Source organism: Chelon labrosus (assembly GCF_963514085.1).
Source record: "Chelon labrosus genome assembly, chromosome: 12".
Taxonomy (NCBI): Eukaryota; Metazoa; Chordata; class Actinopteri; order Mugiliformes; family Mugilidae; genus Chelon; species Chelon labrosus.
This window is the reverse complement of record NC_140345.1, coordinates 8,246,183-8,271,945: the sequence shown is the minus strand read 5'-3', so window position 1 is coordinate 8,271,945 and position 25,763 is coordinate 8,246,183. Positions and strand designations below refer to the sequence as shown.

General features: G+C 42.2%; 1 protein-coding gene across 1 annotated transcript in view; it reads left to right on the top strand.

Annotated features, from left to right (window-relative positions):
* LOC311497611 (poliovirus receptor homolog) overlaps positions 1–25,208 on the top strand; it is a 72,387-nt gene extending 47,179 nt beyond the window's left edge. Inside the window, exons 7-10 of the mRNA XM_084557926.1 lie at positions 22,704–22,833; positions 22,992–23,049; positions 23,137–23,226; positions 23,660–25,208. Of these exons, the coding sequence (XP_084414052.1) occupies positions 22,704–22,833; positions 22,992–23,049; positions 23,137–23,226; positions 23,660–23,878 (497 nt within the window). The 3' untranslated portion in view covers positions 23,879–25,208. The remainder of the gene's footprint in view (positions 1–22,703; positions 22,834–22,991; positions 23,050–23,136; positions 23,227–23,659) is intronic.
* Positions 25,209–25,763: the final 555 nt, after the last annotated feature.

Sequence of the window (25,763 nt, the reverse complement as noted above, 5' to 3'; positions counted from 1 at the left end):
CTGTAATTGTGATGGGCTTCTCTGATTATTTTATGACATTGTACATACTAAGCTCATTCAAAAGAAAATAATATTAATTATGCTAAAATAATTGTAAATAGAAGCCATAATAACAGACAATGATTTTAACACCATTTACCTTTTTTTTCCCACTTCATCTTAGATGTTTTCTAGTAAGCACTATGAACAAAGTACAGCTGGATTGTTGTCGTCTGGCGATCATTAACCAAATGTTGACCTGATGACAAGTATAGGGAACACTCCTCTGAACAGTAGTTGTTGAGAAATTTCACTCAAATCCTAAACCCCATCTGGAAATTCACAAGTGTTTGTTCAAAAGTTCATGACAATCCATATAATGGTTGTTGAGGTATTTGAGCCACGACACTGTCATTTCCAGAGGTAACTTAAAATGAATGCTATGGGTCAATGCTTTAACCTTATGGCCACCATACAAAGCACAAACAACAATATTGTATTACGGGTTGAGGGCTGTAGTTCTAATACTTGTTGACTACACTGTGTTTTTCACACCCACGTCTTGCTTTGCCGCTGCTATTTTCACACTCCTTGTTTTATTAGAATGAAAGTTATATCAATATTTAAAAAAACAAAAAAAACAATCTCTTGAGTGGAGCTCCTTAATTTCACACTGTCTAAGTGAGTTTGTAACAAATAATTTGGGAGTCAAAATGTGAGAGACATTTATTTTTTTGCCTGACCAGAGCGGCCCGTGAATGCTAAATTGGCTGTTGGTGCTTTTATGTTGCACAAGCTGCGATGCCTTTAGTAATATTGTTTTGTGGAAAGGATTAGGATTATGATGTCTGTTCTAATCCTATTTGTTACTTCAGAGGAGTTTGTTCAGGGTCAGTCAATAACTATTCATCCACTATTTACACCAGAAACCAGTTTTCACAAAAATGCCGTCAAGCTGTAACCTTCTTGTGGAAGTACTGATTTTATCACTATATAAAAGTTTTAGTTTTGTATATTATATAGGCCTGACATCATACCCATGGCTGAGTACTGTCATTGTGCCAAGCAAGGTGAAAGCAGAGGAGCGCAGAGGAAGTTCTATTTGTAAATAATCACAGGAAATTGGAAATAGTATCATTCCTCTTCCTCCAGCGGTAAACGATAACATCTGATCTCCTGGCTGCTGGTCATTCAGATGGTCAGATGTGTGTCTGCTGCATGCACATGCACATGCAAATACAAATCCAGGCAGACAGAAAGGAGGAAGTGAATGCTCCCGTTTCCCCTGGAGGCCCCTGGGCATTTACTCTTCCTGTCCCGTGCTGACAGGGCTGATGGTAACGGGGTGGTTGCACTGCATTGTTGGGCGGATGAGTCTCCCTCGAGCTAGCACATGGATGGCCAACTGCTGCGAGGGCAAAGAAGGGCAGGGATAGAGGAGAATAGGGAGGGCAATAAGGGCATAGTGTGAGAAGAGTGAAACAGGGTGGAGTGGTGAGCTCCGAGGCCTTTGCTTATTGGCAAAACCTACAAAGAGCTAGCCGGTATATAAATTTAACAGTGACTAATGCAAAATTGAGTAAAAGGGTAAAAGAGAAAAAGGGAGGAAAGCAGGAGTCCAAGAGGACGGAGGGAGCAAAAGGGCAAAAAGCAGAACAGAGAAAAGGAGGTGAAGTCTGATTAAAGATGGAGTGGAGATGGCTGAGTGAAGGGAGGAAGGCAATGAGGTCTGAGTTGCTGCAGCTGTGTTGATTTAGCTTCTCGCAGACCAGATTGTGTGTGCGTGCCTATGTGAGAGAGAGAGAGAGAGGAATAGGGAGAGAGAGGGGCTGGGGAAGAAGCTTTGACGGTGCTCCGAGTGCTGCTGACCCCGACACACCTGCACAAACACCCCAGTACCACCAGATGAAAGATGCGGCATGTGTGCGTGCATGTTTGTGAGTAAAATAATCCCCAAAAGGTCTTCATGCTGTGGCTTACCTGGAACAAATCCTGTTTTAGAAAATAAAAAAACAATGAACATTATGTGAATGCAGTATGACCACCGGGGAGTGTAGCTTTGAGCTAAGTGTGTATTCTTGTGCATGGGTATGAATAAAAGAGATTTATATCAGCCAAAGAATGGTTTGTTGCTGCTCCTAAGAATAGATTCTGTGACGGGAATGATTTTGATGGTGTATGCAAACTGTGTGAGTGAGTGTGTGCGTGTGTGGTTGTGTCTCGTTTTTTTTTTTTTTTTTCTTTTTGTGTATTTGCCCTGGAGTGTTTTGCAGATCAAATGCACTTGCTGTTTAATTCACCGTCTCAACAGGCAGCTCTTACAAAGTATATGCACGCACGGGCACATGCACGTCTGCATACACTCGGATAAAAACATACAGAATGAGAGATGAATATTGAGATAAAAACGAAATAAGTCTGCAAATATTTGGTCTTCGGGATGTGGGATATTCTTCTGGGGACCGCAGAGCCTGTAGTAAACGGTAGATGATTGCGCTCGTGTTCATTTGTGCATGTAACTGCTGTGCAGATGTTTACCCGCCCGATGCTACGAAATGTGCATGCAAATGTATATTTATTTTTTTCTGCGTGGGAGTTTGACATTTCACAGTGCTGGTGAACAACAGAGCTGTTGTAGGTTTATTGTCTTTCAAAGTTTATTCAGGCTTTAATATTTTGACCTATACTGTTGTAATTAATGAAGTATTGTTTCATTTACATTGGGTATGTATTTAGGTCAAAATGAAATGATATTATTGCCATAACAACAATAACGCCATATTTATACAAAAGTATGAGGCTCTAATTAGAGTAAAGCAACTCTACTTAAATGTAGCTTTGTAATATTGTGCAAAACTTTGCATGAAAGGAAAACTGCAACCACCAAATGCCAGTCAACAATAACAGTGAATCATCACCCAGCTGTGTATTTATTTACTGTGTGGGTTTGCAGAGTTACATCTGCCGGTGCATTCCGTATAGTGCAGTGGTAGGCTGGAGTGGACTGTGAGCCTTCATCAGTAGTCCAGAGTGACGTTATCTGCACTGGGCAGTTCCCCTGTAGGGTTCAAGTCTTTTCTGCTTTCTTTGTTTGACATTAAAAAACAGCCATAGTGAAGACAGGATTGTCAAAACTTCGCAAAACCGACCGTGTGGGTGTGTGGCTTTGTGCGCCCGTGTGCATGTGTCAGCTCCTCCTTTAAAACCACAGACATCCTTCCCATTCATCTGTCTGTCATCTCATCTAGACTTTTCTTTTCCTGTAATCACTTCGTCTACTCTGTGCTCGTCTCTGCCACTCCCATCTCCTTATCGTCTGCTGTGATTCAAATGTTATGGCATTGTGTGCCTGTTAAAGAACAGTTACATATATGTATGAACCGAAACTGGAGTGTTACATCCTGCCTTGTCATTCCATTTCCTCCTTTCTCATTTTCAACCCGTCTGCAGTCTCTGCTATATATATATATATATATATATATATATATATAGGTAGCATTGCTAAAATTGATCATTGATACGTTCATTTCTCAAGAAATACAAATCGGTATGCATGACATCCAACTGCTCCTCCCTGTTAAGTCTTAGGTAGTGATGGCTGTCAGACACTGTCCGTTTCACTCGTGTCTGTGTATGTTTGTGTGCTGCATGCAAAACCACTGTGGTGATCCTGTATGTCTCTGGCCCCCATGTTAACCATACTATCATCTAGTGCCCACAGAGATTTCGACCACATCGTCTGTCGCTCTATGCCACAGCCGAGGCATCGTGGGTATCGGCTCTGAGTCACTGCTGAAGTACACATCAATGCTTAATGTGAGAGAGAAAGAGCCGGAGTTTAGAAAAAAGCTCAGCATCGCCATGCGAAGCACAGCCACGCTGCACCATCCCTTGTCCCTTTAACTGTCAGCTTAGGGCAGCGATAGAAGAAAATCGTCTTGAACGGACAAAAGGCCTTATCTTGGCAAAGGAAATTAAATGTTATTCAAATTTGGCTTTTGGCATCACAGGGGATCTACGTGAAATGTTTTATAAACACGGTCGATTATCGCTCTCACAATTGTGGATGTGGTCTTTGCCACCTTGACGGTAATATCTGGTTCTTCGCAGCCTCAAACCTCTGATTTGACCAAGCTGCAACGGGAGCTGCAAATGGAAACATCTACAAAGAATTATGCTTCCTTCACTCTGAGTGATAGCAACAGGGTATAAATGGCAAAAAAATTAGACTTCACAAAGCAAGTCGCAGGGTGCGTAAATGCAAGGCTCATATTTTGATTAATTTACGTTCCAGTACATTTCAGTTTTCCTAAGTCATTACCCTCCCAAACGACTGCCACTCCCGGTGGATGCAGACAAGCGAAATCCTTCAAAACAAAGTGCGTGTTCAGGTCCAGTCTCCATGTGTCCGTTCTGTTAATCGTCTCATGTCAGCGCTGCGGTTTACATGCTCTCTCTAGGGAGTCTGCGTGTCATCATAGAGCTCCCAGTTCCCAGTTATTTATCTGTGTATTACACACACTGTCCAGGTACTGCCTGCAGGTCGTTTATCCTCCGTAGGTCCCACCATCCTGATATATAGCGCTGTTGCATTTCTATATCACAGCACTCCTGCCTGCAGAGCAAACTCACTTGCATACTCTACTGTCAAGGACCCGGTCATAGTGTGTTTCTGGTTGTGTTAAAGGGCAAGTGCGTGTGTGTTGACTTCAGTTTTTCCTGGTCATTTATCCTATTTTAAGGCCCTTTACGCTGCTGTCCTCCTCCTAATACCACTTTTACTCTAGTCCTTCAGGGTTTTCTGTCTCCCAATTGCTATTCATTAGTGCAGATAGGTGGGAGAGGTAGAAAGTGGCTGAGGCAGTGTCCGTTTAAATGTAGTTTCTGTCCAGTATGTATACTTGCTTTACTGTAGTATTTGCAGTAGTCTTGATATTTAGGGCTTTAATTACGGATTATTGCTCAGAATATTTGCATTGTTATTTCGAAAATCCCAAAGTAACATCTTCAAATTTCTTGTTTTTCTTTATCCCAAAGAAAAGCTGGACTAGGAAGTTTAGTCCAGCTTTGCATAAAAATAATTTAAAAAATGATATTCTGTTTTAGAGATTTTCTGCAGAATTGTGCAAATAGTTTCTTCTTTCTTTTTTTTATTTGAAGACTTGATCCCAAGTAGAACTGTTTTTGACATCTCTGAGCATAATAATAGCGCACAGAACTGGTAAATATTTCTACAGGAAGAATTTGACGTTCAGTGGTATGAGCTGATGTGCGTGTATAATGGACGTATATGCAAATGTTTTTGTCGTTTTATGAGATTATACTCGTGTGTTGGTGGTAGTCCTCTGCATGTGTGTGAGTCTCCCCTCTCAGTGAGTAGGCAGCGCATTACTTGTCTTGGTGCAATGAGCCAGGCCTTGTATTAGGCAGGTTGAGCTGCAGGGGAAATTTTGTAACACTTGACCTGTTTCACTGAGTCATTTGTGTGGATGAAGAAAAGAGAGGGAAAGAGGAGGAACGACAGAGCGAGCGGAGGAGGGGGGGAGACAAGGCAAGTGGTTAGGGGTGATTGGAGGGATGAGTGACAATGAAAAGTGATCAAGGGAGGGAGAGAGGACAACAGCTGGGGGAGCCGGAGGGAGGAGAAATTAGATGACAGTGCCTTCATATTTCTTACTTTCACCATCCCTCCATCTCTGTCCTGCATTCGGCAGCCTCTCGGGCAGGGTCGCCCTGCTTCTCATTACTCACCCCTTCAGCCTTAGAGGTCATAAGCGCAAACTTAGCACTTTAAAAAGGAGGAATATCGCATTTCTTTATGTAACTGTTGCTCTCTGGCATCGGTGGGCCATTTATACGTATGCGTATGCACCATCCCTGTTTTTCTGTGTCTTGGTGTCTTAGCTTTCTGTTATTGAGAATAGTCAATGCCAGCTCGCCACATACATATTAATAGTGTAGTTTTTTTTATTTTTTCATTTGAGGAGCTCAGCTGGTGGCTTCCTGCCTTGGAGGAAGAGTTTAGGCTGTATATCTGCATCACTGGCTACTTATTCTCTTGGTATCCTATCTTCCTCCTGCCCTCACATTTCCTCCGTGTGTGTGTATGTGTTTGTGTGACTGTTTTATTTTCATTTTTCCTTTGGGTGTTATGAGTATAAAGCAGATAAATTATACAGTATATTAGAAAATGTTAAAGGGTCAGTTCACCTTCTTTCTCACTTGCCTATTCTGGTATGCAGTCATGCAGATATTTTTTTTCATTGTATCCATAGTGAGACATTCAAAGTAAACAATTTCTTTGCATATGCAATGTAGTCTCTATGAACTACTTTATATTAAATAGTCCCAATAAAAGCCAATTATCCAGAGTAATGGGTACACTGACTCTAGAAAGTCACGTTGCGACTGATTCTTTAAATGTAATTTTCACAACCCCGCTTACGTCTGGCATTAATGATGTTAACTAGAATGGGAAAAACATATACAAGCATGGCCTGTTAACAAACCACGAAGACCTGTGACCGCAAGGCAAAAGTATCAGCCAGATCTCATCTTGGAGCCAGGTGGAAATGCAATCCACTCGACGAGTTGAAAGGTCACCCAGCACCGCCTCTTCCTTGCTAACTTAAACAAGCCCACGACAAACCACAAATTACAGCTGTAGCTATAAAATCTTCCCGTACAAGTGTTTATTTAACGGCCTTCCCTTGACCTGTAATGTTTCAGATGTGTTGACAGCTAACTAATACGTATTCTGAGATCTGATCGTAATGAGGACAGAGTGGTGATAATGAAAATCCTTATTAATATCAGGTGTGAATGTAAAGTCCCAGGAATACATTTGCATATTATTGTCTCGATAATACATCCTGATAAAAGTCATACATTAATATCTAGTATGGGGTTTTCTCTGTTCGAGGATTTTGTATTGGGCTCGCAGTAAAAAGCTGAGCCAGATATAACAGAATGCGGGCAAATAAAACCAGAATTATCTTCTCAGCTAGAAACCTCCGCAAGTAAGAGGAAAAATATTATTTGAGTGACCTGAGCCTTTAATACTTTATGAACCTTGTTGTCCCTACAGTGGGTCAGTCATTATAAAAACCAACTCTCTGTGGTTTATTTCAAATGAGAGAGGCCTTCAAAAGTCTCCAAACATGTTATTTAAGGACAAAACTGTGGGAAATTTTATGTTACCCTAAATCACATGTTAGGGTATGATTATCTTTTTTCACTTCTTCTCGAAACGCATCTGGGCAGATTGGAAGAAATAAGAAAAGAATTCTTGTCTCAGTTCCCTTTCCTTGAAATCTACTTTTATTACCCTCCTTGTCCCCTGGATCTCCCTTGTCGCCTGCTCTGCCACTGCTGCCACTGCTGCCACGACTACGCACGGTACAGTTGTAGCCTCTCAGCTCTGGTGTGACGGCAGGCGTGGCGACTGCTGGCCGGCAGCGCGTCCTCTGGTGAAACAAGCCCCGCTGTCAGTCGAAACGGAGCCCGGTGTTTAGTGACATTTAGCGCTTTACCGCAAAAATTATGCATCAGTGTTGACATTCAGCGTTATGCATAAAATCCATGGTGTGTGTGACACTTCCTGTAGGCGCTGCGGCAGTAAGAGAGGCAAGGAGTGTGTCACAGCTGAGGCACGAGCACGCTCCACATCACCACACATGCACATTTATCTCTACTGAATCTACACGCCAACTAGTAAAAATAATGTTCAGCTTAATGAATGATTTTCAAAGTCATGTGTTCCACCCTTCTTCCTGCTCTTCTTTCGTCTTTATTATGGATTCAAGAAGAACCCCCTGCTCGTCTGCACACACACACCTCTTTCCCTGAGGTACTTCACTTTATTCATTCTTTGCAGATTAATTCCAGTACGACACTTTTTATGATCCCCAATTTATGTCAGCAGCCAGGCAGGCCTCCCCTCACTGCTGCCTCTCCCCTTATCTCCGCTGCCTCATGTCTCTGTCTCCCTCTACATGTGCGCTCAGTGAAACAATGGTATTTTCTAGTAACGAGCAATGAGTTTGTCAGGTTTTAAAAGGAGAGGAAGACAAATGGAGGGAGGGGACGAGAGGATGTGAAGATAATGGGTTTCTGTGGTGATTAACATTCCAGAGTGGCTCGTCAAAGGAAATGTGACTGTCCTATTGTGTCTTTACTGACAGCCAAATGAACGGAGGTCTCGGCACCGGTTTCGTCTGAGGCACAGAGGGTAATAAACATACCACATCTAATCTACATCTCTGGTCCCGGGGTGTTTGTGTGTCTGTCTGAGCTTCTCCACGTGCTTCTCTGTGTAAACCGAGAGTGACACATTCACCCTTTGCTTCTTTGGAGAATAGACCCACATTTACACAAAATGCAACGAGCATGAGTGTACTCTCATTCTCTCGGTCAGAGAGTCAGACGGCAAGCTGACTAACCGGTCATTCATACTGTCAGGTGAGATCACCAGGTTCCTGCTACGCTGCTGTGACACACCTGTCACCAGGAGCAACAGGGACACAGCCTGTGTTTGTCTTTGACCAGGAAATGGTACTGGGCAAGCTGCTGCTCCATTGTACAGAGAATGACATCACTCCTGCTGAACGAATGCTGTTGACAAAAAAGACTTTACCGAAGTGTGAAGTGTTTCACAGACAAGTGCAAATCGCAAGTGTTGTTTTCATCATTAATTCAACAGAGACAGTGAAAAATATCCCACAGTAAAGTTCAGGAATGACTCATCCAACCTCTTGAAAATACATAATTTTTAAAATCCAAGTGCATAGTCGACCCCTGCTTCAATAAAACTCTGCAAGCCGTGTTGTTAATTTGAAATATAACTAAAACTATTACTTAAATGAGCAATTTATTGATCATCACAAAATGGAGATCACTGGTCAACAATGTTTCTTTCAACAAATACGCCCCAGTGCGCATCGCTACGGGTAACTAGTTCCAGTCAGCTGTGTGGATTTTTTATTTTTTTTTTAATATGATAAACCGTCTTTGGTTTGTTCTTCTGACAAAATAAGCAAATCCAAAATATCAACTTGGATTTCAGAGAAGTAACATTTATAACCTCTTCTCTTACAGACAAAGATCATAATTATGGGCTCCAAGTAAATTAAGTGTTCACTGTGAAAAATGCAAAATAAAAGGTAAACATAATAAACTCATTTAAAGGCCGGTCAAACCTCTAGGCTCAATAGTATTACATTAATATAAATATTCACCATGGGAAATATTGGACTTTTTCCTATTAACCACATTAATGATTCAAAACATCAATGACTTGCAAATATCTCATTTATCTATATATAGGATATGAGAAGGTGAGTGCAGTAGCAAAGGTTACTGCACTGGGAATCGAACCTCTAAACTTGACATTGATTGGTATCATTTTGAGATATAAGAGGACCTACATAAAAAGAACGCCTCAGGCTTTATCATCAGTATTCCCTTCCCTTCTGATGCTGGATATAGGCCACAAATGCCGAGCTAATCAGGTAGTCTGTCTGGAGGTTGCTCATGGATTCGGCGCTAAGATCAGTTGATTCTCCCCAGTCCCCGACTTTGATCCTAATGTCTCACCCGCCCTTAGATCAAAATGTACATCCGACTTTTCTCCACTGTTCCACCGGTTGGTGCATACACCCCGCACACAGGCAGGTGTGCCTTGAAAGCTGAGCAGAGCAGACAGGTTTTTGAGCTAAGTTAAGCCAGGGATTAAGGAGAAATTTACTGCCCATCTAGGTGTGTGTAACAGTGTCTATTTTTGTCTCTCTGCCTTCAGAGAGAAATGCCTGGTTTTCCTCAGAAAGGCATCAAAACCCCTTGCATCATCCCCGGCTTTCACTCCCGCCTTTCACACAGGTGCCTTTTGTAATCCACACACACTTGCAGACGCTTTGAGCACACTCTGTGTCCCCTATTTGTGAACATTTCAGCGCGAGTGTCTGTGTATGTCGTCTGCACATGTGCTGTGTGCGTGCATGCATGTGACTATGCTCGGTGTGTATGCATGCGTGTTCCCTCTCTTCTTGCGTGCCTAACTGGCTCTGACACGTCTGTGGCTTTTCCAGGCGAATCGGGGCCGGTGCCAAACTGCCAAGAAATCAATGCAACAGACTCTGCTCTCCTCCTTCTCCCTCATATACCTCCCTCTCACGGCTCCTCAGTCTGCCCCCCCCTCCTCCCTCCCCCCTTTGTCTTTGTCCATCTCTGTCTCTTCTCTCTTCTTTTTTTCTCCTTCTGTCTTGCTCAGAGCCCTTATTAAAAATGGAGTGAGTGTGTGCTGCATATTTAAAATGGTCATGGATGGATTTAAACGGCTGATGGTATTTAGTGTCTCCTCAGGGAGCTGCTATGAGCCCTTAAGCTGACTCCTCTGACTGGAGCCTGACTGACTGGTGAGCACACACTAAACCTCTAATAATGACTTGTGTACACACAGTCAGCCAATGCATGCACACACACACACACACACATGCAGACAGCTGTGCACATGTACGAACACTCCCATTGTAGCACACTCTGCTTAGTTGTGACAAGGACGCTGGTCACGTCCGTTATGTGTGGAACGAAGGCTGTGTGTGTGTGTAGGCTCATCGGTCAATAACTCATTAGTTTGCCAACTTTGATGTGGCAGTGTGTAAATGTTTTCAACTGTATTTGAAGACACTCTTAATAGTTCACAGGCATGTCTAAGAGAGTGTGTGTGTAGAGGAGTGTGTGTGCATGTGTTTGTGTGTACTCTCTCTACAGTCGGGGCAGATGTCACACTGAGCCCCTTCAGGTCGAGCAGCAAGTGTTTCTGTCATGTTGTCTTTCATGCTGGCTTGGATTTGGGCTCCAATCTGCTCCTAAGTGTCCTTCACTGAAACACTATTGATTACCCCGCACGCTCTTGAACACTGAACATAAATACTGCTGATGTGAAACACACACACTGATAAACAGACACTCCCACAGAGAAGGGAGGACGGCAGCGTCTGAATTGGCGGTAATGAGAAGTGGAGGAGATTGACGAGTTTGGTTATATCCGAACATTCAGATGAATAGTCCATAAAAGAGCATTTCCAATAACTAACCTACGCCTGCAACCATTTTCTGTTTGGAACAATGAGATCAGTGGCATTGCCTTCATTGCATTCAGTACACGGCAGTGGATGAGAATGTAGATTTATTCATTATTGATGCTGCAAGGGTTTTTAACGGCGGCTACTTGGTGTAATGTCGTTTGATGTATGTGGAGCAGTTTGGCATCTTTCATCCGCGACATGTGGGGGTTTAGAGCATGTCCGAAAATGTGAATATTTGCATCTCTGCTCATGAATTAGAAAGAGCGTCACTTTGGAAGTCGACGTCTTCGTGCACTTGTGTTTTTCTGCCTGCATGTTCGAGACCTTGACATGTGCATCTGCCGTGATGCACACTCACATTTAAACGTTTGTGCTTGCATCCCGAAGTAGCAGGGGCAGTGAGTTACAGCGTGTGCGGTATTGTTGACTGAGGTGTACAACAGACACAGTGATGACCTCTGAGAATTGTAACACATGCACAGCAGTTGTGGAAATCAAAGGAGGTACACGTTTCTGGTTGTTGTTTTTTCCACAGACCAACGCAGAAGCTGTGCAGGGAAGTGAATATGTGTAGACTGTGTGTGTGTGTGTTTTTGTTTTTTTTTTACCAATGCCAACATCATGAGCAGTCTATGCCAAGCAATCAATCAACCACATTTAAACACTGATGAAACCATTCTTTATTTCCATACCAATAAACTAAACTCAGAACGCTTTTGTCTCCACCCTCCCGTCTCTTCTGTACTCTATTGTTTCTGTGGCCACTGGCTCCCAGTGGTAATGCATAACTGAATGGCAATGGAGGAAACGTCTCTCTTAATGAGCATTTGAATTGAGGTTCAGCGAGAGCGCAGTTTTGGGGTGTCTCGACAGCTCGCGTTGTTGTGATTTCTCTCCGGGGACACTGGATGAAGAGGAAAGTGAATGAATGTAGAGAGCGTGCAGGACCATTATGGGTCTGTGTGTCATTAATCAGTAGCTGATGAGAGGCCGTTTGAGGGAGAGATGGGGCCTATTAGTGCTATGGCACTCTCAGGACTCTTTGTGAAGCGCTTTTAACGCTGCCTATTTTGCGGTCAACAATGCAGCAGGTACAAACACACTAAACAACACTTGAGAGAAAATCATTACCTGGGAAAAAAAACACAAGAAATTCTGAAGAGGGATCATTAGTTTTATATGTTATCCAGAAAGAGTGGAACATTTGCCACTTTTTTTGTGCCACACGTTTTCTTCTCCCATCCATTTCTCTTCAGCACATCTTCTGCTTCTCCGCCCTCCAGATTAAATCTTCTATTCTCTCAGTTCACTGTGTTCTTTCCTATATGTTCTGCTCTCTCCTCCCTCCTCCATCTCCGTCTCTTCCTCTGAGTGTTGTTTCCTTTCTGCCAGTCTGTGTGAGGAACTTGGTAGGAGGGCAACATGAAGAGCACTCTCATGTGAGTCGGCGAGAGCTGAGAGAAGTCAACGAACTGACTCTCCGTGAGAGAAAGATGGAAGAAAGGAACGGTGGCCAAGTCCACAGTTTTTTTCCCCCGCTTCTCATTATAGGTTACATTTTTGCACAGCAGGCTGCAGAATAGATTGCTGTACACGGGGAGCTGTTACAGTGTAGCATCTTGGCTGTAGGGGAGAAATGTAAGAGGATAGCAGAGTTTGAGGTTGTATGTGTGGCTGAGTGGGTAATGAGGTGAGAGTCCCTTCCAGCCAGAGGTTAGCAGTGGTTAGAAGAGCAGGTAAACATACCAGCTGCTCCTGACTGCCTGGCCTTAAGGCCCACAGTGACACCGGTGGAGGAAGGAATGGGTCATGTGGGCGAGGTGGGAGTGAGGAGAGCGGAAAAAGCAGGCCAAGAAGATGGATGGGAAGCCTAAAGGTGTTGTGAGGTAAAATAGGTGGCTGGATATTCTCAGATTGCAACATTTAGTGTTCCAAGTTAGTGTTTTCCCAGCGTTGCAAGGTTGCCTTTTAGAGTCGGTTTCCATTATGACAGCTAGTTACTTCCTTTTTAAATTTTACATACATACATAAATGTCATCGAGTGGACCAGAATATCCCGATTACTTTTAAAGTATTTTTAAAACACTTGGTTCTTTTCCAGACATGAACTGCCTATACCAGCACATTTGCAGCTGATTAAGATGTTATATCTATTATGTTTAAATGGCTGTGGTTTAACATAAATGTAATTATGACAGCAAGTTACAAACGGAAGCTATTTATAAACTGGGTACGGCTTACTGGAATATGACTTCCATATATTGCACAGAAGTGTGTACTGTGATACACAAAAGATAGAAATAAATCAGTGGTTACATCCCCTAAGTCTTAATGATGTGTACCAGATAAATAAGATTCATCATGTTAATCAGTGATCATTTTTCTTTTTTTTACCTTCAGACAGAGTTTCCTTCTATCTCCTTCTTCATGCCATACTAAGCTCATTACCATCTTTTTTTAGCTCCTTATGTAACGCACAGTATTGGTGTCAATCATCTCATATAATGCTCAGCAAAAAAGCGTATTTTTAACTCTGGTGAGACGTTGCCTCATAGAGAAAAAGTCTGACCCGCTGGGAAGTATGGACAAGATCAAACCAATTTCAACACGAAGCAACAGGCCCCAGATGTGATTAGCTAGAGAAGCAGAAGAAGCAGGCGAAAATGACTAGTCTACCAGTAGCCGTGGCCTACTGGTTAGCGCTTTGGGCTTGTGACCGGAGGGTTGCCGGTTCGAACCCCCGACCGGTAGAAAGCGGCTGAAGTGCCCTTGAGCAAGGCACCTAACCCCTCACTGCTCCCCGAGCGCCGCTGTAGCATGGCAGCTCACTGCTCCGGGTTAGTGTGTGCTTCACCTCACTGTGTGCTTGTGTGTTCACTAATTCACGGATGGGATAAATGCAGAGACCAAATTCCAAGTATACTTGGCCGAGAGACACTTAATCTTAATCTTACTTCAATTCAAACTGCAAACTTGAACAATACTCTTACAACAGAACATTTACGCATGTGTCTTATTTGTTTAACAGGTCAGTAAAAATTAAAGAAAGTTATGAACTGGAACAATATTCTACCTGGGTACTTGACTTCCCTGAGTCAGATATTGCATAGAGGTGCTGATCGGACAATAATTGGAAATAAATCAAGAGTTACTGCCTCAAGTATTTCAGATTTGTGCTGAATAAATATGATTCATCATTAATCAGTGAGATTCAAGAATAGTTGGAAAATATGCAGCAGCAGGGTCCGAATGTGATAAACTACAGAAGCAGAAGAAGCAGAGGAAAATGTGTCTATTTCATTTCAAACTTCAACAATCCTCCTGTAATAACATTTTGAAGTCAATGATCAACTTCCGTCTTGTTATCTTGTTATTTCGATATGACGCTGGAAATGTAAAAATTACAGGAAGTTACGAACTGGAACAATTTTTCAACAAGATGCGTGACTTCCTAGAGTCTGATTGTTGGATATTACATGGAGGTGTTGAGTAGACAATAAATAGAAATAAATCAATAGTCACAGCTCTGCAGCCCAGAGTCTTAATGATTTATACCAGTTAAACAAATAATATTCATCATGTTAATCAGTGAGCTTTTGAGATGGAGTCAGATTTTTTACCCTTCAGACCACTTTGTCTCCTGTCTTTTATGTTAAACTAAGCTCATTGTCATCTTTTTTTTAACATCATACATAACATACGGCACTCTCAACTTTCAACAAGAAGTCGAAGGGATGTATTTAAAAAAATAGTCAATGAAAATATATGTAATTTCTTAGGTTTCAGTGTGAATTTTTTTCATGTTTCCCATATTCAGACAAAGACCACTGCATTAATATTGACAAAACATTATTGTGTGAATACACCATGACTGGAATTACATTTATGTTACAAGGCTTATTGGTGTAAAATCCTGATTTTATAATTCACTCTTCGAGCAGAGCATAATGAATCATTATACACTGATCATCTAAAACATTACAACCACTGACAGGAGAAGTAAATAACATTGACCATCTTGTCATCAATGTTTTGCTAGGAAACAGTTAGACCTGGCATTCATGTGGATGTTACTTAGACATGTACCACCCACCTAGACCAGACCAGGTACCCCCACCCCATAGCAATGACACTCCTTGATGGCAGCAGCCATCCCCAGCAGGATGCAGTCTGACACAGGCACTCACACACAAAGACGGTTTTGGAACAACTCAAAAAACACGAAGAACAGCACAAGGTGTTGACCTGGCCTCCAAATTCACTAGATGTCAAACTGATCAAGTATCTGTGATATGATCCACAGAGGCCCCTCCCCTCAACCCATAGGACCTAAAGGCCCCCCACTAACAACATTCTGTTACCAGACACCTCAGGACCGAGTCAAAACGGTTTTAGAGGCACAAGGGAGATCTACACAATACAAGGAAGGTGGTCATAATGTTATGATCAGTGTAATTACACCTTAGAATCTGTATTAAAAGTACAGGGCAAAAACCAAAGGTATGTTAAATATGCAAAGCGTAGCATTTTAGCAGCACAACTTTTTTTTTTGAGACGGCTGGGTAATGTATCATAATTACTTTAATGTGTTGGATTTCTCAGAGTGCTGAAATTATGTGCTTCCATGGATGTAATGACAATCTGACCTGTGCTTTTAGAACACTTGTTACTCTTCTGTTAAGTATCTGCTTGCCGTTTCCAACTCTACCTGTTACCACCCACCCTTTGCCCTTGTGTGTGTGTGTGTGTGTGTGAGAGAGAGAGAGAAAGAGAAATAGGGAGTGAAAAAGAGTGCTTGTAGTACAACAGATCATTCATGTCCTGAGTGGACAGCTACATTTGGCTAATGCGGCCGGGCTTTCTCTGCTGGCTGCAGCCGACCACCTCAGTGCCAGTGTAAAGTGGACAGTAAATATTGACAGGGAGACAGCGAGAGGCGACGAGCGACCTTGTCAGAAAGAGAGGGAGACGGAGGGGATGATGGCGGCATGAAGAGAGAGAGGGGAGGAAGAGATGGAGAGAGAAGAGAAAGTCCCTGCCTTCTCCCAAGGCAACTGAGTGTGCTTTGATGCACTGTGGCAGGGAACACACTGTCTCCCCGGAGAGGGAGAGGGAGAGCAGCATCTCTCTCTCTAGCACACACACACACACACACACACACACACACACACACACACACACACACACACACACACATCATGCAGAGTTTTCACATTACCTACCACACGCCTTTTTCAAAATGTCAAAATACACACTTGCAATACACTCAACACGCACACATGCACAGAGTGTGCACTAAGTGTATGTCACTGACATGAATTTAATCCTCAGACAGTTGAAATGCTCTGGGTTGAGCTGTGGAATCACAGTAGATTAGAAATGACCAGCATTACTGATTTACCCAAACTCAAAAAAATGCTGGCGACAGCAACACACACACACACACACACACACACACACACACACGCATGGAATTCAGTCAGCGTTTCCTTCGCTCAGATCGGTAGAGTCTGTCTCGCAGCAATTCAGCTGCTCATGTTGTCCGAACAAACACAATCAATTTGATGTGATTTGTTTTGTGGTGAAATGAATTGTAATGGCATCATGAGTGCAGTGAATAGTAAATGGTGGCGACGGTAACTGTAACTGTGATTGTGGTAGTGGGTGTAGCGGGTCTTCAACTGCCGTAAAATTAATGTCAGAGGTAGCTGCAGCACTCAACACTGTAGCACTTTCATTGATTGTGAATAATTTAAGTGCGTAGGTCTAAGTGTGTGTGTGTTCAGGCCTGCAGCTCATGTACAGTATGTGCCCTGTCAGTGTAGCCACAAGCTTTTCCCTACCTTTAGTTTTTTTACTTTTTCTGCCTTTGTTTGCTCACTCTCCCAGCCCCGTCTTTGTCTTTTTTTCCCCACTACGTTCTACAGTTATCTACACAGTTGATTATTGGGTTACTGCATTACCATGTGCACACACAGAATGAATGCACCACTAGATGGATAGGGTGTATGTTTTACCAAGTTAACCTCAGAATCTAAAGGATAGGGTTTCTCTTTTCTCTTAGTGAGCAATGAGATTACATGTACTGTTCTTTATCTTAATCTCCTTCAGAGGCCATCAATTCATTCTGTCCTAATCTGATCTCCAGGCACTCTGTTGTGGCTGTGGTAGCCTTGTGTTTTTCCCATGCGTGGTGGTACTGTATCCTGCGTCTCAGCTGAGTTCAAAAGGCTCGAATTTCAGCTGAAACCGGTTTCTCTCATTACACTGAAACTTTGCGATGAGGGCAAACCCTTGCTGAAACTTCAGTTTCCACTGACATCTTAAAAACAACAAAGAAGGACTCGCAGAAAAGGGAATTCTAAATCAAAACATGTTTTCACCTTCAAAGACATTAATGGTGGTGGGGTGATCAAACACTGTGGATTTATATAATTAAATAGACATTTCCCTCTTAACTAAAAAGAGTGTGACTTAAAAGAATTGTGGGAGTGAAAAAAAAAGGAATATGACGAAGCACGACAGTTCTGTAATGTTACCTCTCACGTGGCAGTGGATACGGTGAGATGAGCCAACTGGACGCCTCAGGCTTTGGATATTTTTGTCAACTGTCCCTTTTAAAAAAGAAACAAAAAAGTGAAGCTAACCCATTAGGAATGGATTTGATCATCAGCTACAGCAGGATTGCTTTTCAAGTGACCAGTGCCCTGGTAATCTCTTAAGCCAAGACCAACCACATATACAGTATAAAGTATATGTGAACTGCCTTCTTCAGTGCGTTCATAGAGCTTTGATTTTAAAGTTAGCTGGTAGGCATTCGTCGAAGTGAAACTTGTGTAGGTGTGTTCTTGTGTTGCACAGATTTACAGAACGGGTCAGGGAGGGCAATAAAAACAGGTTTATCTCTACTCGTTAGGCACAGGAGATAAGAGATGCGGAGGGAGACGCTGCAGATTTGTGCTGTCGTATTACAGAGCCAAACAAGCGAATCCCAAATTGCACTGCCGATGGAGCAGGATGACGGGAAAGAGGGATGATGCGAGTGAAGGAGGGATGAATGGATGGAGACGAGGCTTGGATAAATGCAGTCTGTGTGGGGATGTTGTGGATAGGCCAACATGTTAACCTTAATCCCTTCAGGGAGAAGCATAAACACACAGGAAGAGAGAGCAAGGGATTGAGTGGAAAAGAGAGGGATGTGAGATCTTTGTCTTTCCGCTCTCTCCTTCATCCCCTCAGTACGTGATCAGCCAGTTGCAGGCAGGAGCTGGGAAATCCCTCCGTACTTATCTGAAGTCATCCTCTTAATCACAGCCTTCATCTCACTTGGCTCTTCCTGCTGTGTCGTTTCCTCTTTTGAGTCCTCTCTTCTCACCACCTCTCTTCTGAATGTCATTCCCCCCAACTCCACTGTTTGGACTCTCCTTGACTCATCCCTCGTTGAATCCTCTTTCGCTAAGTACTCTCCTCATTTCAGCTTTCCCATCAGTGACTCACATGCGTGTTTGTGAGGCTCATCTGTCCCCTTATATTTTTTTGTCTTTTTAAAGTATTTTGAAGCAGAAATGAAGAGAGCAGAGGTCTCTGAAAAACTCTAGCCACCAGAATTCATCCATGCATCCTAAAGCTCAGGAGATTCTGGTGGTATTTTCAACTTGCTGAAGTAGGTCTCCAGTAATTTCAGACAGTTTCAGCCAACCGTCCAGCCTCATCTCCTCTTCCTTCACTCCCACTCCTCCCCCTCCTTTTCAGTGCCTCGTGGGAGGGTGGTGGTCCTATGGTTGACTGGCTGGCCAGGCAGGCAAGGGTGAGCAATGGAGGGCTCACATGTAGGAAGGGATAGATGTCTGTCTGAGTGGATGGTCCCTGCATTGATCTGCTCACAGGAATGCGACTGACCTTTAACTGAGTTTGAATTGTGGACCATTTTCTCATTCAGTGAAAAAACACTACATGGTTAGCTTGAAAAAGCTGCTCTCTGCCTAAGGGATCCTCTCCCCTTAAATGAATTTGATGGTATTTTGTGTGCGCTTGTTTTTGTGGCTATTATTAAGTTGAAATATGTAGATGTGTGTGCATGTGATGTTTATGTGGAAGGCATGGGGGCAAAGGGCACTCCAGCAGACCAGTGTTTTTGCGTAAATATGTCAAGCTGAAAAACGAGGACGCAACACAGGATGCTAGCTGTTTCTTAATGTAATGTTGTGTGTTCCAGTATATGGTGTCAGTTTTACATGGTTTTGTGGTCCTGATGTGCACTATTTTTGCGGGTAAGAGCTTGTCTGGTTGCATGTCCTTGGGGAAAAAAGCTGCACGGTTTTAAACAGGCTCAGCAGACCTACAGTACGCGCTCTCCCTCTGTCTCTCTCTCTGCGATATTTCATTAGCGCAAGACATGGCTGGTGTCCAGGGCCAACACAGAGGGCACGCTCTTGAGTCAAGTCATTCGCACACCTCAATCTTAAAACTGGCCCCTGTTCCCGCAGCTTTCTCTTCTCTCTCAGGAGGTTATCTGAGAGGAAGGAGCAGCTTTGTGCTTGAAACCTGGCGAGTGGAAATGACATTGGTTGGATAATGACACCCGTGAGATGAGGCAAAGCAAAAGGTGGACGAGGAGGATGGTATGATGACAAACATTCACAGCAGTGGAATGAGGAAGAAGCAAAACAAAGCGCTCAAAAGAGGAGGCAGGTATCAGGTTTAGGATGAAAGTGCCCTGTAGCGTGCAGATGCTTTGGTGGTAAAGAGACACAGCACCACCATGTGGCAGCTGGTATACACTACATCTGAGTGATTAGACGTGAAGCTTATAAAAGCAAAATTTCCCGTGCAACGGCTGAAATTAATGTCCTCTAGTAAGTCACCTACCTGATTTTATGAAGGCGCTCTTGTCTTTATATATATATAAAAAAATATATATATATATATATTTCTGTGCAAATCATCTCTCTATTCCTATAAAATAATTTAATGAAAAATTCTCCCCGTGCATACAGTAAAAAGGTCTCCAGCTCTCCTTCCTTCAGGCTTGCGGAACAAAAATCTGACTAATTATTTAGCATTCCTCATTTTAAAGTTCATATTTTCAGTACTTTAACAACCCAAACTCTTTGTTTTATGGGTGAGCTGAAACAAAACTGTTTTACATGTGTTGTAAGATTTAGTCTGTTGCATGAATAATTGGTTTTCATTTCCAGCAGCCCAGCCTGCACAGTGTCTGCTTGTCTCCATCGCAGTGTTAGATGCACTGAATAAGATAGATAAGATAGATTTGTAAATCTAGTATAAATTTAAATAGATTTTTGACCCCCTTGAGGCCTTAAAGTTACAGAGGAAAGGAATTGCCTGATTCCCTGTCTGATTTGATACTTCATTGCCAGTAAGAAATTAAGTGACTCTCCGTGTATGAGTGCCGTGGCAGTTTGTGTCCCTCCACAAAAATACAGAAAACTGTTTTAGATGCAGTGAGTGCACCACGCGTTGGTTTTGATCCCCAGATATGAGGAGTATACATTCTGCACCAGAAGAAAATAAACAATGGAAAACGTATATGTACCCTACTGAATAAATCCAAAGAACATAATTAACTCATTTCACCCCATCAAAAGAAGATTTTCTGTTTATTATATCCAGGGAATGCTTTTGTTTTATCTCTGAAGAGCTGGTAGCTCAGCCATTGTTGTTGTGACTCTTTTGATATTGCAGGGTTTACTCCAATGTAATTTCTTTTTAATTTTCATCTCTCACATTTAATTTCACTCTCCAATGTATTGTCTCTTTGAAAAATACATAACAGGATCATAAAAATTACTTTTATGACATCCTTTGTGTTGCGTAACCTCGGAAACTTCCAAATAAAGCCTTTATGAATGATTTACCTCAGTAAAAGGCATAAAAGAGGGAGGGAGAACATGGAGGGTCAGTTTTTGGAGGTGATGTGCTGTGTTGTAATGTGTAGTAGGAAAAGACATCGTCATTAGGACACTTAAAAACATGGAAATTATTTTAGGGAATATTCAAAGTAGTCTATTGTTAGAAGATAATTGTAATTAGAGAACTAACAACATTCAATCATGACCGTTCCAATTACTAAGACCAGGGTTTGTACTCATCAAATGAGCTTCAGATCCTCTCTGCCCTTTACCACCTCCTCATTAGCATAATCCCCTGGGAATACGGGGGGATAATGAGCCTGGTTTCACCTTCAGTAAATACATGGTGTGTGTGTGTGCGTGTGTGTGGTGTGTGTGTTGTAGTTCATGCTCAGTGTGGTCATGGTTCATTAGTGGAACCTCTGCGTGATTCCTCTGGTTCATCTTAATCACCCATGTGACTCGACACTCTAATCAAGACCCCTTCTGTACTTCACAGTGTTGGATGTGGTCACGCACGCCCTCTCCGAAGCTCATCATCATTGCCTAGTCTCTTTTTTAACAAGTCTCTGTTGATGGTGGGTCTGCAGTGTGGAAAAACTTAAGCTTAAGTACTCAACTTAGTTACAGTCTTTTACTACACGACTTTTAATTAATGGTAATGGCTATGAAATTAGTGGTTCTCGACCTGGGGTGTAGGACTCTTTGAAGTGGTCATTAGATAAAACTAAAGGGGTTGCAAGATGATTCGCAACGATTTCTTTCTGACTATGTCTTCATTTGATCATGGAGGGTTATTCTAATCACTGACACCATGAATGAAAACATTCGATGCTCAGGGTTCACTTAATCTGCCATAAATAAAAACTGATTCCTGCAGCTACCACCATCTTCCATCGAGAAATAAGATCATTACCACTCTCAAACTGTATCTGTTTATTGGCTCTGAGCTTCTGCCAGACAGCCGGTATAGACCGTCTTTTAATCCCTATGGATTAATACAAGTAAGAGACAACAAATCCTCCAACATAAATTGTCATTTAGGTTGAAAATGATAATAGTCATTGTTCAAACATAAATAATTAACACTGATATGATGTTTCGGTTAGGTTTCGGCCCAAAAACAACTTGGTAGGGTTTAGGTAAAGCTTGTAGTCTAGGCTAAAGGGTCAACTGCCTTCTACATTTGCACATGTCATACTTAATATTCGTCACTTGAACAGAAACGAGTTGTTTTATGGTATGACTGATGCTGTCTCACACAATTTATTAACAATAAAACAACACTAATGGGTCATAATAAGCTGCAAACAACCAATGACGCCTTTTGATGCAAGGACAGTATCAAGACACAATATAACTGGACTCTTATAGACGCTTGTGAGTGGTCTTTGTTATCGTTAGACAGAGTCAGGTTAGTGTTTCTCTCAGTTTCGAGTTGAAAGCCATTTTCTAATCTCACACTCATCCAGAAAATAAACAGTATTCTATTTTGTATTATTATTATTGATTATTATTAACTTCCTTTGTCTTTTCTCTTGTGAAATGCTGAACAGTTGTACCTGTTCAGTTTGGTTCTTAAAAGTTATTTAAATGTAATGATTGAAACATTGACATAGTGTATGTAACGATGGACAAGATGTTTACATCAAGTGCGGATGTGTCAAATGACATTTAAAAGGTGGTTTGTTATTATTGGCTGAATTTGTCTTACATTCTCTTACAATCTTCTCTAATATCATTTTGCATCTTCTTCTGATCTTTCTAGCTGTCCGCCTGCCAGGGAAGGGCCCCACTACAGGCACCATCATTGGAGCCATCATCGGCGTCATTGTTCTTTTGGCCATCATTGGAACAGCCGTAGCGATGTACCGCAAGCACAAAAGCAAAATGCATGAGTGAGTATCCATGGGACTACGTTTCACTTCAGTTCGCTATTATTATTATTATCTCTATTATGTGTTCTTTGTGGTATTTGCAAAATGGTCCTAACCACAAAGCATGTCTCATACACCTGTGACTCACTAAACATGACAACTGTGTGTTTTTGTCTTAGGGCTCCACCAAAGCACAAGCCCCCTCCTCCTAAGAAGACCAATAGCTCCGCTAACAAGGTGAGTCACCATCAACAAGTGACACATCAGAGTTAACAGACTAGATTTGATCTGCTGAAATGTGTTGATTAATCTGTGCTTCCTCAGCCTGCGAACTCGAGCCGTGCTCCAGTGGGCAGTGAGGACAGACTCCTGGAGAGCCAGTACTACTCTACCCAGAATGCAGAGCCAGTCACGGTAAGGACGCATGCTGAACACGAATGTGAAGGAGACATGTCGTCCAGTCACTGTAACTATATTTCTCATAGGTCCTTTTCTAGCTTTGAGCAAACTTAGAGCAGAGTAGTGTGAGCTTCTATCAAAACATGGCTTTATTTCATATTTGATTTATTGTTTCATCCTCTAGATAAAGCTTGTTAGGATGGTGTTTGAGGTGCGATGTTCAGTTGTGACAGATTAGCCTGGTATTCAAGCTGAATGTCCATTTGGTTATTTATTTATGAGTATCAGTCAGACTCATCTCAGACCCCTCTGACTGGACTTTGATGAGTAAACCCTGAGAAATGTGTTGCGACACTGCAGTTTTTTATGAAAATACACTTATCGATCTAAGGAGGAAACAACATAATGTAGTTTCCATGACATGCTCCCCTTTGCTTGCTGATTGCAGGACCTGGATACCTACCAAGATAATGATGATCACGGTGATGATGATGATGGCGGTCACAGAGAGCATTACCACTCTGGTGCCCCCTCTGGCTGGGATGACCCTTCCGACAACGAGGTCCCTCCTCCTTACTTGGACACAGGCAGTGACCGCCACGGCCATCACCAGGGCTCCAATTTTAACCGCGGTGAAAGCTTTGTGTCATCCGCCATGTTTGTGTGAGGGAGGGTCAGAAGCGACGGAAACATTGTACGGCGGATGTGTTGTAAATACTGTGTGTGCATGATTGGATGAATGCTCCTTTCTGCTTGAATAAGACAGGCATTAAGTGACTACTTGGGAATGTGAATATTGTAGGCTTAGTTATGAATTTCAGGTTACTAATAGTCTTTATTATGAAATAAATCAGGTTCAGCTGTTTGTTGCTTTTTTCACATATTCACCATTTGAAACTTGAGCCAGCAAGAAACAAAATGTTGCTAAGGTACTGAACGGAATGTAATAGAATTATTATTTGCAAACTGTAGAGAAATCAGAGTTATTTTAGAGAATATGTTGTTGATTATTAGATTATGTTCAAGTTACAAATACTGTTGGATCACTAGAGCATGAGACAGATTGCATTATTGAATGTGGGGCCGTCATACATATCACGGTTACTGACACAGCTCAGTTAGAAGAAGCACAATGAGTGGGTACTTATACCTCCGTCTAGTCTCGTGTTGTTGTTGGTTTCCAAACCCAGCTGGTACGAAGTCTGCGTAAAACAGGCATCCTGTGGAGAAGCTATTAGCCGCAGTTAATCAGGCAGCGCCAAGACGAGACCCACAGACTGTGACGGCATTAGGTTGTAAACTGCAATCAGGGGGGTTAACTGCTGGAGCAACACTGGTTGTATTAAAATGATTTGAATAGGCTTTTGCATCTGACCTTTGCCTTTGATGTGAGACTTTAATGTCACTCAGCTCAGATGGAATCAAAAAGAAAAAAAAGAGCGAGGAATTGAACTTGATTGAAGTGGCCTGTGCCTTCTATATTTTTGTCTATATGTGACACTGGATTTTCTTTCTTGCATCCCTCCATCCTCAAGGCATAATAACGAAGCACTCTAACTGTCATGGTGCTTTTAAGGGTATAGTAAGAAAACTTTTTTACAGTTTTGTATTATTATTATTATTATTATTACTACTACTTTGTATACCTGCATTCTCAGAAAGTTTAGGGTTAATCTGTAGTAGGCCCCTAAAGTCTGTTAAAATGAATCTCTCTAGTGGAGGATTAAATATAGAGTTCAAGTAAAGGTTTCCTCAGAGCCAGCTACTATACTGATACAGCCGTCCACTATCAGGGTCAAGGGTTAAACAGGTTAGTAGCATTTGGGATTTCCTCCTCTCCATCTTGAACTTAAAGGTGTATTTTTTTTGTGTGTGGTGGCACCAACCAGCTTTTTCTTTTATTTTACTGATTTCTGAAATTATGTTTTAATCTGTTCTACTCCTCATGAATTGTACTTTCAAAGCCATCCTGTTGATTCAATAAACACTGAAACTGTGATGCTGGTCAGGTCACTTGAGTTTGTGATGGTTGTATTCATTGCAGCAGCTGATACACTGCCTGGCCAAAAAAAACAAAACACTAATCTTTCTTTGGACCGCCTTTAGCTTTGATTACAGCACACATTCGTTGTGGCATTGTTTCAATACGTTTCTGTAATGTCACATGATTTATTTCCATCCAGTGTTGCATTTGTTTTTCACCAAGATCTTGTGTTGATGATGGGAGAGTATGGCCACTGACCAAAGCCTTCTCCAGCACATCCCAAAGATTCTCAATGGGGTTAAGGTCTAGACTTTGTGGTGGCCAATCCATGTGTGAAAATGATGTCTCATGCTCCCTGAACCACTCTTTCACAATTTGGGCCCGATGAATCCTGCCATGGTATATTCAGGTAGTCAGCTGATCTCATTCTTTGGGCACATAATGTTGCTGAACCTAGACCACATGACCTCCTTCCATTGCTCCAGAGTCCAATCTTGGAGCTTTTTTTTTCCAGTTATCCTCACTGATTAGTGGTTTTCTTAAGGCTACACAGCTGTTCAGTCCCAGT